Source organism: Benincasa hispida, chromosome 12, assembly GCF_009727055.1.
Source record: "Benincasa hispida cultivar B227 chromosome 12, ASM972705v1, whole genome shotgun sequence".
In the NCBI taxonomy this organism is placed as follows: Eukaryota; Viridiplantae; Streptophyta; class Magnoliopsida; order Cucurbitales; family Cucurbitaceae; genus Benincasa; species Benincasa hispida.
The window spans coordinates 3,030,655-3,045,256 of NC_052360.1; the positions used below are offsets into that span (position 1 = coordinate 3,030,655).

At 32.1% G+C, this 14,602-nt stretch overlaps 2 protein-coding genes across 2 annotated transcripts; both read right to left on the bottom strand.

Annotated features, from left to right (window-relative positions):
* Window positions 1–698: 698 nt before the first annotated feature.
* On the bottom strand, window positions 699–5,673 carry LOC120068325 (embryogenesis-associated protein EMB8). Its single transcript, XM_039020053.1, has 8 exons — window positions 5,167–5,673; window positions 4,305–4,433; window positions 4,036–4,167; window positions 3,199–3,341; window positions 2,988–3,085; window positions 2,774–2,868; window positions 2,365–2,418; window positions 699–1,185 (listed from the first exon to the last, which is right to left on the bottom strand). The coding sequence occupies exons 1-8, from the start codon at window positions 5,599–5,601 to the stop codon at window positions 994–996; spliced, it is 1,278 nt and encodes a 425-aa protein (XP_038875981.1). The 5' UTR covers window positions 5,602–5,673; the 3' UTR covers window positions 699–993.
* Window positions 5,674–9,172: 3,499 nt separating this feature from the next.
* Window positions 9,173–9,922, bottom strand: LOC120068351. The gene has a single exon (XM_039020088.1). It carries the CDS (start codon window positions 9,872–9,874, stop codon window positions 9,410–9,412), a length of 465 nt encoding a protein of 154 aa, XP_038876016.1. The 5' UTR covers window positions 9,875–9,922; the 3' UTR covers window positions 9,173–9,409.
* Window positions 9,923–14,602: the final 4,680 nt, after the last annotated feature.

Genomic DNA, 14,602 nt, shown 5'->3' on the forward strand with positions numbered 1-14,602 from the left:
ACTATTGTCTTTAGGAGTTCTACTGAAGTTGAATATAGGGCATTAGCCACCACTGCTCCAGATTTATTTTGGATTCGTCAAATATTGTGTGATCTTCATATATTTGGATCTTCTCCTCCAACAATCTGGTGTGACAATAAATCAACAACTCAGTTAGCCTGCAATACTTTGTACCACAGTCGTACGAAGTATATTGAAGTCGATTTTCACTTCATAAGCTTGTTGACATATTAACGAAGGCTCTTACAACAGGTCGTTTCTATTTGTTGAGGTCCAAACTGATGGCTTGTGGATGATCTATCATCAATTTGCGGGAGGATATTAACTAATATAGTCTGTTATTTTGTTAAAATTTGTTTTGTTATTAAGATTTATTTTGTTATTTGTTAAGCCTTTGTAATCTCTCGGTAACTTATGGGTTATCTTCTATAAATACCCACTACGTATACAAAATTAATTGCAGAAAATGAATTACACTTTCACATTATTTTGGTGAAAGTTCTGTTTATGCAATTTGTCCCAAGTCCTAATCATAGCTTGTGACTTGTGGAAAGAAAGAGACATGAGAAAAATCAAGAAGCATCCCCAATCATTATTTCTTTCTAACCAAATATAAAGAAACAGTATTACATCTAGTTCATAATTTTCAATCAGTCAACCAAGATTAAAACATTCATGGAAAAAAAAACACATTCACATCTTGTATGGAAGCCAAGCAAAGACAATAAAAAAAATAAAGATCTCTGAACATTACAAAACATATTACCAAGATAAACACTAGCTAAAAGGGTGGCTGGAGAAATGCACAAATAAAGAATGCCATTTCTCTGTCTCCTTTTGAAAGGAAAACAAAGAATACTCAACCTACATTTTATACTTTTAACTAATCTATACATGGCATTATGTTTAATCATCTCACAAATCAACTACTGAGGATGGCTAACCACTATTTTCAATGTTTCTACCTGTGCTCATAGATGTCACTATCAATCGCTACGTCATTACCTCTGCAGGTGTTAAACCTATAGAAGATGCAGAGGCTTTCGCTGTGTGGTTTTCCAGATACACGAGGAAATCAATCACGAAAGGATCGGTCCAAGGAAAACCGAGGGGAGCGCCGGGGCCTGCAACCCACCCTAGATGCCCACCTTTCGGTGTTACTATTAACAAACAGTTCGGATTTTCCTGCAACAACAGTCACATTTGAAAAATATGTGTACTAATCACAAGAAGGATGCAGATGCGAATATAGAATCTCCTACTTTGATAATAGGTTAAACTTTCACAAACTCTGGAAACTTAGATGATAGACTATATTTAAGGTCTTGTTCGATGACTATTTAGCATTTTATTTCTAGATTCTTAAAAATTGTGTTTGTTCTCTAGAAACTTGTTTATATTTTTATCTTTCCTTCTTGTGTAAATATTTGAATTCTTGACAATATTTAAAAGATAAAAACTACTCTTTTAGGCCTCAATTTGTTATTTGTTTTAGGTTTTTGAAATTTATGCTTTGTCTCCTCTCAATTTCCTAACTATGGTTTTTATCTTTCTTTAAAAACTACACTTACTTGATAATAGTTTGACCTTTGGTTTTTTAAAATTAAGCTTATAAAAACTTATTCCACATTTAGATTTTTATGTCATTCCATTCACTTTTTAACACTGTTTTCAAAATTAGAGCAAAGTTTTTGAAAAACAAAGAAAGAAAAGGATTTTCAAAACTTGTTTTTGTTTTTAAAATTTGGCTAAGAATTAAAATGGTTTTTTTAGGAAAGATAAAAGTTATTGTAAGAAATTGTGTGAAACCAAACAATAAAACCTTAAAAACAAAATGACTGTCAAACAGAGCATAAATTATTTTTTTAGTTTTCAAAACTTGGTTTGGTTTTTCAAAACATTTTAAGAAAGTGAATGACAAAGCAAAGAAACTTATACATGGACAGTGTTTATAAGCTTAATTTTCAAAAGCCAAAAACCAAATGGTTATATAATGAGTCTTAGCTTTGAAAACTTAGCTTAGGTTTTGAAACACTTCCAAAACTTGGCTAAGGTTATGACACAATCCCAAGAAGTAGATAACAAAACAAAGAAACCAATAGATCGAAGTAGTGTTTATAAGTTTAATTTTCAAAAACCAAAAACCGAAAAGGGGTATCAACCATACCTTAGCTTTCAAAATTTGGCTTAGGTTTTGAAACATTCCTAAAAAGTACAAAACAAAATAATGGCACCAATGGATGGAAGTAGTCTTTATAAGCCTAATTTTCAAATACCAAAAATCAAATCTTATGAAATGGCACTAAACTTTTCAATAGATTTTTAACAGATACTTGAAGAACTTAAAGATAAGCAAGAGTGAACCTTTATATCTTCGCGGGGAATTCCTCTGTCTGGAGCAATTGGATCATTTGCTGCCTGAAAAGCAAATTAAATGCCACCTTTTAGCTACAGATCTTGCTCAACATTAAAAGAAAAATATTCTACGGAATGCCCCAAATCTGTGGGAGAACAATGTTCCTAGCTAGCTACAATTTTCCAAGACATTCTGCAAGTTAAACTGTGTATTTGAAGAAATCATCCTCTTCCTCATTAACAAGAACAACAATATAATGGAAAAGATAGTTTAAGAGTTGTTTGGAAACTGTTTGCAAAATAGTATTTACAAGTATTATTTCCTTATAGATAATAACTTAGAGATTTTTAACCGCAATCTTGAGTTCTAGGAGAACAATGAGACAAGACAACATTAGAAAAAAGAAAACAATGGTACCTGGATACAAAGCAATGGAATTTTGACGTCTTTTATGAATTTTGAACTGCTAGACTTTGAGTAGTATTCATCCACGGAGTTGAAACCAAATGAAACTGAAAATTGTTCAAGGAAAAGGAAAAAGTGAAATAAAAAGAAAAGCTCTAAACAGAAGAAATGGTGCATATCGACAATGTCCTTCAAACGAAACTACGAAAATGAAGAGAATGAATACCGCGAGTTAAGGCATTATCATAGTCTCTAACAGTTTTAGCATTGGCAGCCAAGCGAATATTGAATTCACCAGGCATATCATTGAAGAGATCAGCATGCCTGAAATCTCAGGAGAATCTAGTAAGGTGATACAATCTAAGGCTATACAAATTTTTCATTTTCAGATTATGGCACAGCTAACAAAACAAAACGTATTTAGATAAGAGAATTACTTGTTGAAAATTTTATGTAAAGCTCGAGCGAGGGCCTTGTCATAAACATTGTTGAAGCCCTTGCGAAAGTCCTCATCTGCAACTATTAAATCGAATGGATTACACAAAGACACAGCACCAGACAATGGACAGGACAGGGAATCCTGCAATGAAGATGTAGGAGTGATTTTTAAAACGTAGAGATGGAAATTGGAATAAGTATGATATGGAAAAGCAACTTAAACATTGTACAGAGAGAGTTTGTTCTTGTCCCTGGCAGTGTTAATAAGAACTCATGTGAGCATAGTTTAACAATAATTAGCATGTATTAACTCTCTTGAGGTCAGAAGTTTAAATTTCCATAACCCATTTGTTTAAAAGAAACAAGAGAGTCCCCAGATCACCGAACTCTTAGGCATTCGACTTTGCGTTATCGCCAAATATGTTATTCAGCAATGTAATCTTCAAAAGAATAGGCTTATTTGTTTCAAGTGGTATTATTACAAACAAATCTTGAAATGCAGCAACACTAATATCATAGTTGATATGTTTTATGTTTCAAAATTGAAAACAAATGGGTGAAGTTAGGCACAATTTCACATATGCCCAACTTCTTCCATTGTTACAACGGATCCTCTAAAATGATAAAATATTGTCCACTTCAAACATAAGCCCACAAAGTTATTTTTTGTTTAATTGTGTCATCATGACAAACATGATTCTAAATGGCTTTTCCTCACAAATTCAAGACTCCGATTTCCTTCATTCCATAAGACTTTAGGAGGTTTAAACAAAATGGCAACCAATAAGTAGAGTATAGAGAACGATGGAGACTAATATGTATCATTTTACTTTTACCTGTCCCAAATAATTAACAAGAATGTTACCACCAAGAGACCAGCCAACAGCATATACATTAGCCTTGGGATATCTTTGAGTAACAAGCGCAACTACTTCACGCATATCTCCTAAAAATGAAGCCGAATAGAACTGCATATATCAGTGTTGTAAAATGAATCATAAACAAGAATAGCGACTCTTGAATATCTAAAAGGAAGAAAAAACATCTTATGTAAAAAGCAATAAGATACACCAATCCAACATAAAGAAGAACAAAAAATGAATACCTGGGGAGTGGTAACAGGGCTATTCCCACATCCGCGGCTGTTGAAAACCACAACCCTCCACCCACGATCTCTGGCTCTAACCAACATGTGTCTTACATATGAATCTTGACTCCCTCCTGTTAAACCAGGCTGCAGAAGTTCAAGATACCAATGTGAAATCTTTTGATATGAATCAAGGGAATGTTATGATCCCAATTACAAGAAAACAACAGTAAATTTATATTGCAAGATCAAAGATAAAATTACAGTATTAATATCCTTCCAAGAGAAATATCTCTCTCCCACAATCCACTACTTACACTGGTTTTCCATAAACCATCCCTAACCTCCACACTCCCAAATTCTCTATATAATAACGATGCATTTAACCAACCATAAAATAGTTCTTTTGGTACGAACTCAAGCTTTTGTTGAGAAAAATGAAAGAATTTACTTGGGCAAACAAACTACAAGAACGAACTCCAATATGCTAACTACAAGATGATCTATTCACAAACACCCATCTTAAGACGATTAAACCTCACAAGACCAACCACACTAAAGCTTCAAAAACTCAACCCCGTTCAAGGATAAAACTACAAGCTCAAGTTCAAAATTTAATAAAGAGCCAAGGCTACAGAGATTAGGATTAAATGGATTAACGAATTGGGCAACTATCCATGTATTTGTTGGTATGCCATCATCGTTCGAATGAAATACATCACGTTCTTTCAATCTATGTGAAATAGAATCGTGAATTGGAATTTCTATAGAGTTCGTAATTCCAATTCACTAAGATTCATATCATTTGGAATTGGAATATCTTTGGCATCCTATCTAATTCATAAATAATTCAGGAAACCAAGAATCAGTAAGCACAAACCAGAAGAATAAGAACAGGAGAATCAAGAGGCAAACGGAGATCGTCACCGGCGACCCAGTCGAGAGCAACGGTACCGTTATCCGCTGCACGGAGACACTCCCGGCGGAGCTTGACATTGGGGCAAGTCCTAAAGAAGGAAGCAAAAATTGTCTCTAAATGGCGATTCGACCCAATTACAGGGAAAGGCTTATAGGGAAGATCCAAGTCCTTAAAAGCTGGGAGGAAACGATCGCAGCCTCCGCCGAGGACCTCCAGCGAAGGGTGGGGCTGAATGCGCTTCTCCGACGGAAGCTCCGCCATAGCGAGGACGGTGGCGGGGGTGGGACGAAGGGAGCGGCGTCGTTGATTGGTTATGAATGATGGGGTAAAGGAAGAGAAGCGTAAAGCGATTAGTGGGGAAGAGGAATGCGTGGAGCCCAAGAAGGCTCTCGCCATTGGTGGGAAATGAGAAGGAATCGGAATTTGGAGATGGATGAGGAATGGCTGTGATTATTATGGGTCCTGAACACGCCATGATCTTGATTTTGAAAGAGATTGATCGGAGGGTCCCGCCGGTGCGGTGGCGAAGTTCCGGTCAGAGGTGTTACCGTTGTTGATATTGGTGGGAGTTTTTTGCTTTTTTTCTCATTTTGTGTGAAAATACTTTTTAGTCCCTACAATTTATGTATTTTTTTCAAAATATTACATTTTTACCGTATCTTCACAGTTTAGTTTAAATTTAGATTTATCAGTTTGACACTTTTATCATTGTGTAACCAATGCTCATTTTAAGTCTTGGCTGTGAATTTTGATTTAATTAATTTAAAATAATTAAGAAGTTTATTTTTTTTTAAAAATTACTTTGAATAGTGACGAAAAAATTATGAAAATTAATTATAGTTAATTTAATAGTTTTAAATTAATTAGTAGAAAATTAACACAAGAAAGTGGACATTCGTGAAAAACTTAAAGATAAAAGTATAAAATATATAAGTCTATGAACCAAATTAAAACTAAACTTAAAATTGATTTTGAAACTTGCATTTCTTAGTTGATTAATCTTGTTGTGAGATATGAGGTAGTTTTTTCTTTATTGTTATAGGTGGCTTAGAAGAATGAACTTCTGTTCTCTTTATTGCAATTTAATCTCTTTACAATATATATATAATTAAAAATAATATCACACAACCATAAATTGAAGCTAAACTAAAAGTATTTTAAACATAATAAATAAAAAAGGATTAAAATACTATTTTGATCCTTATATATTTTGAAATTTGTTCAAATTTAATCTTTATATTTCTAAATGTCCAATTTTAGTATTTGTACTTTTAATAAATCTTAAATTTAATCTCTTGAAATTAATATTTATTGAAATTGATTTAAAAAATCATAATAATTTTCATCCAAAGACACAATATGTAGATATATTTTCTAAAATTATATTGAAAAAACTAAAAAAAATAAAAGGTAAGGAAAAAATCAATAACAAACTAATGATATGAACTAAATTTAAGATTTATTAAAAATATATTGACTCAAATTAAATATTTAAAAATATATGAATGAAAATTGAATAAACTTCGTATTATAGAAACGAAAATGATATTTTAGCGAATAAAAAAAAAAGCATATGTTTTCGTGTAAGAAGTTACTTAATAATTGGGGACACAGTTTTCGAGAGCTAAGTTTTCAAGTGGACCACGCTACTAAAGTACTATTGTCTGGTCTCTCATAGCACGTTTAGAATGCAATTTTCATTTCTTTTACTATTTTTTATTAAAACATCATTTTAGTTATGAAGATCGAAAATAAATACTTTAATTTTAATTTTAATTTTTTAAAAAAATGCAAGCAAGACCAAAAACCAAGAAATTAAGCTAAAAAGGAAAAAAAAGGGAAGAAAAATAAAAAATGAATCAAATGTATTTCAAAGGAAGAGCTATATATAATTTTAGCACATTCCATTTATCTAACTAATCTTCTTTAAATTATCATTTTTACTGAAATTGTGCGAGTAGTGATCAATGTCCTCTACTAAAATCTAATTTACTCAATCTTAGTGACCGATTAGCCATCTTCATTGATAGAATCGAACCTAACTTACTTAAATCATCACAATAGAAACTGACATGTGCATGGATAATTAAAGAATAGGTGATTCTTAACCTATCGCATGTTAATATTCACTAAAGTAGACAAAAAACCAAATGAAATTCTAAAAATCTAGACATAACATCTTGATTCATACAAGAATGAAATAATTTTGTCTCTTTATCACAATTGCCACCAATTCTCGGAAATTCATCATCTGTCAAGATGTGATCAAGTCACCATTCCTCCATCTAAATTTTTTCAGTACAATAAAAGATACGAAAATTCAAATCACAAATTTCTTAATTACCAACACATCCGTATACCAGTTGAGTTCGACCCAATTAAGCCTAAATTTGTTCAAGTTCACTCTTTATTTAGTGACAAGTACATCAAAGTTAAAAACTAATTAGAAGTACTAAGAATTTATGCACGAGAATAATTAAAGAAAAGTCTCATCTATGTCCCACGTGCTTAAGAAAGTGAGTGATCAATATTAACAACTTTTTAGTTCCATTCCATTTTAAGCCGTAAATGTGAAAAAAAAAAAGGGAAAAAAAAATAGTACAATAAGGACATTCTAGATAAAGCTCAACCAACAAATTACTCTAACCATATAATTTTAGGGTAACTTGCAAATATGACAATGAGATCGAAAATATTAGTAGATATAACCCAATATAAAAGAATTTGTTGATATAACATAACTTAGATCAAACTCTTAGAGTCAATTAGTGATAAACTATATCGTTATTAAAAGTCTATCAACGATAGAGTACATCACTAATAGATTTTACTATACTTGAAATTATTTTAAAATGTTGTTATACACTTAATTATTAACCTTGAAAGTTATCCATTATAATTACCCTATATTTTATAAATATTTAAACACTCGACTACAAAATCGAAGATTAAAAATAATAAATACTTCATCTCATAGCACTTGAAGGAGTTTTTGTCTATTTTTAGAATTTCTTAAATGCTCAAAAATGCATAGATATGTACAAATAGATAATCGAACCTCTTATCCGAAGTTGTTATTAGAAGCTTTGAAATAAATATTGATCATGCCTCTCTATTTACCGGAGCACATCACTTATATGCTATTAAACCTCTCACTATATATTAAATCACAATATATATATATATAAGAGAAATAGAGCATAAAACTATCTTTATATGTGTAATTAACACATATTGAACGGAAATAAAATATACTTTTTTAATATTAAAATTTGGCCGATTTAGTCTTTTGTAGATTAAAAGTTTCAATTTGGGATTTATAGAATAGCTTCAATTGATTTTAAAAGTTTCAATTTTAATTCATAAACTTGGTCAAATCTCATGAATTGCAAGTGTTGCTATCATGCATATTGAATGATACCTTTGCATTTGCATGATAATGAGTTTGGCTAAACTTTTTAGACTTGGGTTTTGATAATCATTTAAATTTTTTGTTTTAGAATTTTAAGATAAATGGTAATTATTTTCCTTACAAATTCTCCTTATTTTCCTCTACTTCAATGCCAAATTTCAAAAATAAAAGTAACTTTTTAATATTTATTTATTTTTATTTTTAATAAACTTGACTTATATTCATTTTTAGAACATTCTTAAAAAGTAGAACAAAAGAAAAGAAAATAAAATAAAGAACCCAATAAAAATAAGTATGGTTTCTAAGCTTAATTTTCAAAAATAAAACATAAAAAATCAAAGACTAATCAAATGAATCCATAATTAATTAACATGAATATAGCTCAATAATTAACTAGGACCCATTTTATATCATCTCATAAAGTTGATCTTTCATTTGTGGTACTAAATAAAATGTAGAGTGTTGATTCAAGTATATAAAAAATAATATACTTGGCTAATTTGTGACATTTAATCAAATGGTAGGAACCAAATCGAAACTTTTAAAATGATGAAATTAAACGTAAACTCAACCCTTATTAGCCAAAAACTAGTATTTCAAAGGTACAACACTATAAAAAGGTTCAAATTAAAATATTGAATCCAACTTATTGGTAATCATAATTGAACACCAACATTAAATCATTGTGCAATGAAATTAAAAGCTAATTAACTCCAAATACAGGCTTAAATTAGAAATTATTGAAGATCTAAATCCAACAATTTATAACAAAAAAAAAAAAAAAAAAAAAACTCATTCCTCAACCTTCCCCAAATACTTCTTCTTCTCTTCATCAACCATAAACGCAGTTAAAGGAAACGATTTTCCAATCCCCACAGGAGTTTTAAAACAAATCTTCTTCCTATTGGAATCATCAATACTCATTTCCCCAATAGGAACCCACAAAAGAAGCTGCCTACTCTTCACGCCCGTCATCTTTTTCATCTTGAACTTCTCAACGTATGCAGTAACCTCGGTCGCGTATGCGACGCGCGAGTTTGTCGCCTCGAAAAAGTGCTCGTAGGGCTTCTTTTGCTTCATCCAAATGAATCCAGTCTCCCTCACCATTCCACACTCCTCCAACTCTTGCAATGGCAATACGCCACTCGGAAAACCGAGTTCCTTTAGAAGCTCCACCGATCGTTGGTAACATTCTTCATGTCCATATACGATTTCTGCTCCGGCGCGCTCGTCTTGTCGGGAAATCACTGTTTCCATTAATGAAGATTGAGAAAAATTTAGGAGAAGGGTTTTTGCTTTGTTTTCCTTTGTGTTTGTATGGTGATAGGTTTTATGTTCTTTTGGGGTTAAATATTGTGTTTGTGAAAGTGCAAGGTGAGTGGGTGGAGGTTGATCAGCTAATTTTTTTTTTCCTTTTTTTTTTGGTTAATGAGTTTGTTCAACTAAACAAAGTGGTGTGTTAATTTTGAAGTATTTGGGTAGAATGTTAACCTAATTAAACCAATATAGTTTATAATAAAAAAAATATTATACATTGAGAGAGAAATGAGAAAAAAAAAAAAAAAAAACTTGCCTTCACATTGGTCAGATGTGTCGTACTTTTATTAATTTGTTTTTATTGCGTTTAACAAATAAGTTGATGTACTTAGCCCAAAAAATTAATATATATATATATATATATATATATCTTTATTGAAATTAAGTTGAGAGTTGTTACAGAAATTGTTTCCATACACTATAGTCTGTTAATTGTTTTGCATATTAAAAAAGAAATGGTTGAGTGCTCTACAGTAAGTATATATTATTGAAAAATGATTATTGAAAAATGATCTATTAATTGTATTTGGAACAAAATTAAGAGAGGGGTATTTCATTGTTATTAAGAAATAGTCATATTATGACCGTCATGTTAAGTAACTTTTTGTTAGGTAAACTAATTTGTTCAACATTTTCAAAGACGTGTGTCAAGGTTTCCATTTCTTATAATAACATAATGTATGCGATGACTTCATTTGAACGTTTTCCCTTATATATATATATATATATATATATATATAATACTTTTCTTTTTTCTTCTTCTTTTTCCTTCTTCTAAAAAAAATCTTCTCTCTTTTCTTTTTTCTGTTTGTTGACAATTGGTCAGTGAAATCCTATCTTTCATTTTTTTTGAAAAATTTACATTTTAGTGGTTAAGATTTGATTTAGATTATTACATTTGAGTCTAACTAAATTTAACAATTTTACCTTGAAATTTGTGTTTGTTAGCATTCTTGATTTCTCCATCAATTTTTACTTTAATTACTAACGAAAAGGGTTGTCTTAACTATTTTTATTGTAAAAAAAAGAAAATTAAAATTAAAAGTGTTAGAGCTTTGTTAATTGGCTCTATATTTTTTCTAAGGCTGCTTATAGTTTTGCAGTTGTCACAAATGTTGTTTCAGCAGTTGTCACAAAAGATGTTATCTCTTTTCTTTCTTTATCTGGAAAAATTTGTAGATTTATTTTTCAGATATTTTTCTTCCTTAAGGTGTAGTTTATTTTTTTCAAAATGGGACTTTGTTTCCTTTCTCGGCCACAATTTTTAAAACGAGAAAAGTGGTGATCATTTAGGGTTGCCGATTTTATTGATCGATTGAGATTTTAATGTTTTGTTGGCCAATCTAAGCAGCATTGAGTTTTTCAATCTTTGTTCGCTATATTCTGCAGTGCGTTCTTGTTCATTGAAAGGTGCAAGAGCTAGAAGATAATTTATGCGTTAGAGGGAGTCTAAGACCTTGCTATTGAGAAGAGATTTTCGATTTTAGGGGGAGTATAAGACTTCATTCTTGAGAAGGAGTTCTTAATGTGGTATTGTGCAAGTGCACACAATCGAAGTAATAAATCCCAAATAAGGTATCATCCTCAGGGACCGGCGTGAGAAAATTTTTCCTAACTTAACTATCACAATTCTTCGTCAATTTTATCCAGACAATCAAAAGATGATTTTTATATATAACCACGGATAACAAAAATTCAGTCAAACACAAGAACAATTCAGAGAAAAATAATTCTAGGGTGTTGTTTCATATAGGGAATACAATGAATATGACATGCAATTGATTGAAATTGGTAGATTGAGGCTAGAAATTCTAAAATCAGAAAATCCTCTCTCGAGCTCAAACCATCCTAATAATTGCCCATCGACTCGAATCTCTTCTATGCTTGAATAGTTACATCATTAAGACCCTTTAATCGCACTCCTTATTATTCTAAATTCACTCTCGTGCAATTTTGAATAACAATGTAAATTATTGGATCTAGCAAATTAAATTCTCTCTCGAGACATCTAATTAACTTAAGCTCATTCAACTAGTGACTAGTTAATCAAAAGCATTAAGCACAAACAATTTAGAAATCATTGCAAAGTCAATCAATTGTAAATTCAATATTCAAAGTAACATCACTAAAATCCACAAAACCCTAGAATAAAAGAGTTTAGCCACACATGATTCCGATAATAGTATTCAGTAAATATACAATCATAATGATGAAAAATAAATTAACAAAGAAGAACGATCTCCCCTCAATAGGTTCGAATCCCAATCACGATCTTCTTGATTCTCGCCACGAATACCGGATCGTTCTCCAACAACACTTGCACAATCATGATCAATCTTTATATCCCGATCAATCTAGAAATGCTTTCATATCAACTCTCAATCAAAATCTCGAGTCTTCAACAAAAAACAATAAGAATTGCTCTGTTTTGGCTCTTGTACGGACTAGAATCTATCAAGTCAACTCTCTCTTTTTTCTCTTCTTAGACCTGGCAGCGCACATTCTTATTTATAATATACTCGCAGCGTTGCAACGTTGCGTCATGCCAACTGCGTGTTAAAGTCATAGCTTGCAATGCTACAAGTAGCGTTGCAACACTGCCCAGTTCCAACTTGCTCTCGGGTCTACAGTGTCAAAGAGCAACATTACAACGTTCTTCCAATGCTGGTTCCCCCGAATATCCTTCCAAATTTGCCTCTTTTCTTGATCTTAGGTTATTGGTTTCTTTCTAATTTCATAGCCAACTCGTAATTGCTCAAAATTGGAGTTCTGTCCCGAGTTTTTTTTTTTTTTTTTATCATTTTTGCACAAATTGCTCCCGATGCTTAGTTTCCTGAAATTACTCAATAAACTACGTCAAACTAAACAAAACTAGCAATATTAATTATAAATTTGAAGGTAATAAAAGCACTTTTTATATGCTTTTCACCACCCCAAATTTAAAACTTTGCTAGCCCCAAGTAAAGAAAAGAAAGAAAAACAAAGAAGGAGAAATAATGAATACTGAAATGAAAAGGTTCAAGGCATGCAATCTTTTATTCCAGTTTCATCAGCTTCTCAACATATACAACACTCATCCATAGAAAAATTCAGACACATCCTAATCGTTGACAACTTCTAAAGCCAAAACATTGTATCCCCTGTGTGTGACTCCTCCTTTAATTCAAAACTCAAAAACTGACTTAAGATTTAATTAAGCTTCATCAGTTTTCCCCCTAATCTAGCTCAAGCACCAATCATCAAGCATCACCATACTCAAGGAAGTATATGTCCACTAAGGTGCCTTATTTCTATTTCTCTCTCTCTCTCTCTTTTTTCCTTTTTTTTTTTAAAACAGCAAAAGAGCCCTAAACTTGCATCATTTTACCTAAGGGCACTAGCCTTCACACATCCAAGGTTCTGGATAGCTTTCCCATGACTCGTTACTGTGTTTTCCAATAAATTGGTTAAGCTCCTTGACTCCTTTATGAAATCTCTAAACAAAGCCTCTACAGATGGTTTCTTTTTACAAAACCTGGAGGTGCCTGCAAAACATTCTTATTGTTAGCATTTGAAAAATTCTCATGATTGCGCAAACCTGGGTGATAATGAGTGGGTTAGTTCATCTAATAAGAATTTTGATGGGCTCCTTGAAATTGATTCGCTTGGCGCATATAATTTGCTTGCTTAGGATTAGGTATCTCCCATGATGTGAGTGCATTACAAGCCGCTAGTGATGCAATCAATGGTTGAGTTCCTGTGGACAAAAGATTAATGGCATTAGTCAAAGTAGCCATATACGCCTTTTAAAGCATTTACCTCATCGAGTTCATAAACTCTAGCCACTCTAGATGAAGATCGTTCTGAGGGCCAATTATAGCTCGTGGCAACCATGTCCTCCAATAATGCTTGAGCAGCATCAATAGTTTTTGCAAAAATTGAGCCACCTGCAGTAGCATCCAAGATGGATTTCGTTGTATTGGTCAACCATTGTAGACAACTGGATTTGTAACCAGTTAGGGTATCCATATTGGGGACACTTTTATAGCAACTCCTTATAACGCTCTCATGCCTTGAATAACTACTCATTCTCTCTCTCTCTAAATGTGCCAATTTCTGTTCTCAGTCTGCTTGTTTTCCCAGGAGGAAAGAATTTGTTCAGAAAGTCTTGGGTCAACTCATCCCATGTGGTTATGCTTCCCGTTGGAAATGACTCCAACCAATCTTTCGCCTTGTCCTGCACAGAAAAAGGAAACAATCTCAGTCTAATGGCTTAAGTAATATTATACTTCACAACAACTTGACTTATACATTATCTTTATTGAAATAAAGTTAACATTGGTAAATTAAATTAACCACTTAATTTAACAATTTAGTAGAGCTTTAATGCTAAAAGGCTAGAGTGTAAACGAATCTCATAAAAGGATATGAGACCAAGAGCCTAGGAATAGGAGGGTCACGTCACCTTAGGAATAAAGGACACCATAGGGTAAAAAAATTGAACTTAAATTAATCTAGGGTTCAACTACCCATGGGAAAATTCGTTAATGGCTGCTTAGAACTTCTAAATGAACTGAACCTAGACCAAATAGGTGTAGATTTATGTCCATGCATATTTCACTGTCCTGGTGTGATGTGGTCGCATCACTTTTGACATAGAGTCCGAAATGTTGAAGCATTGTTAGCCCT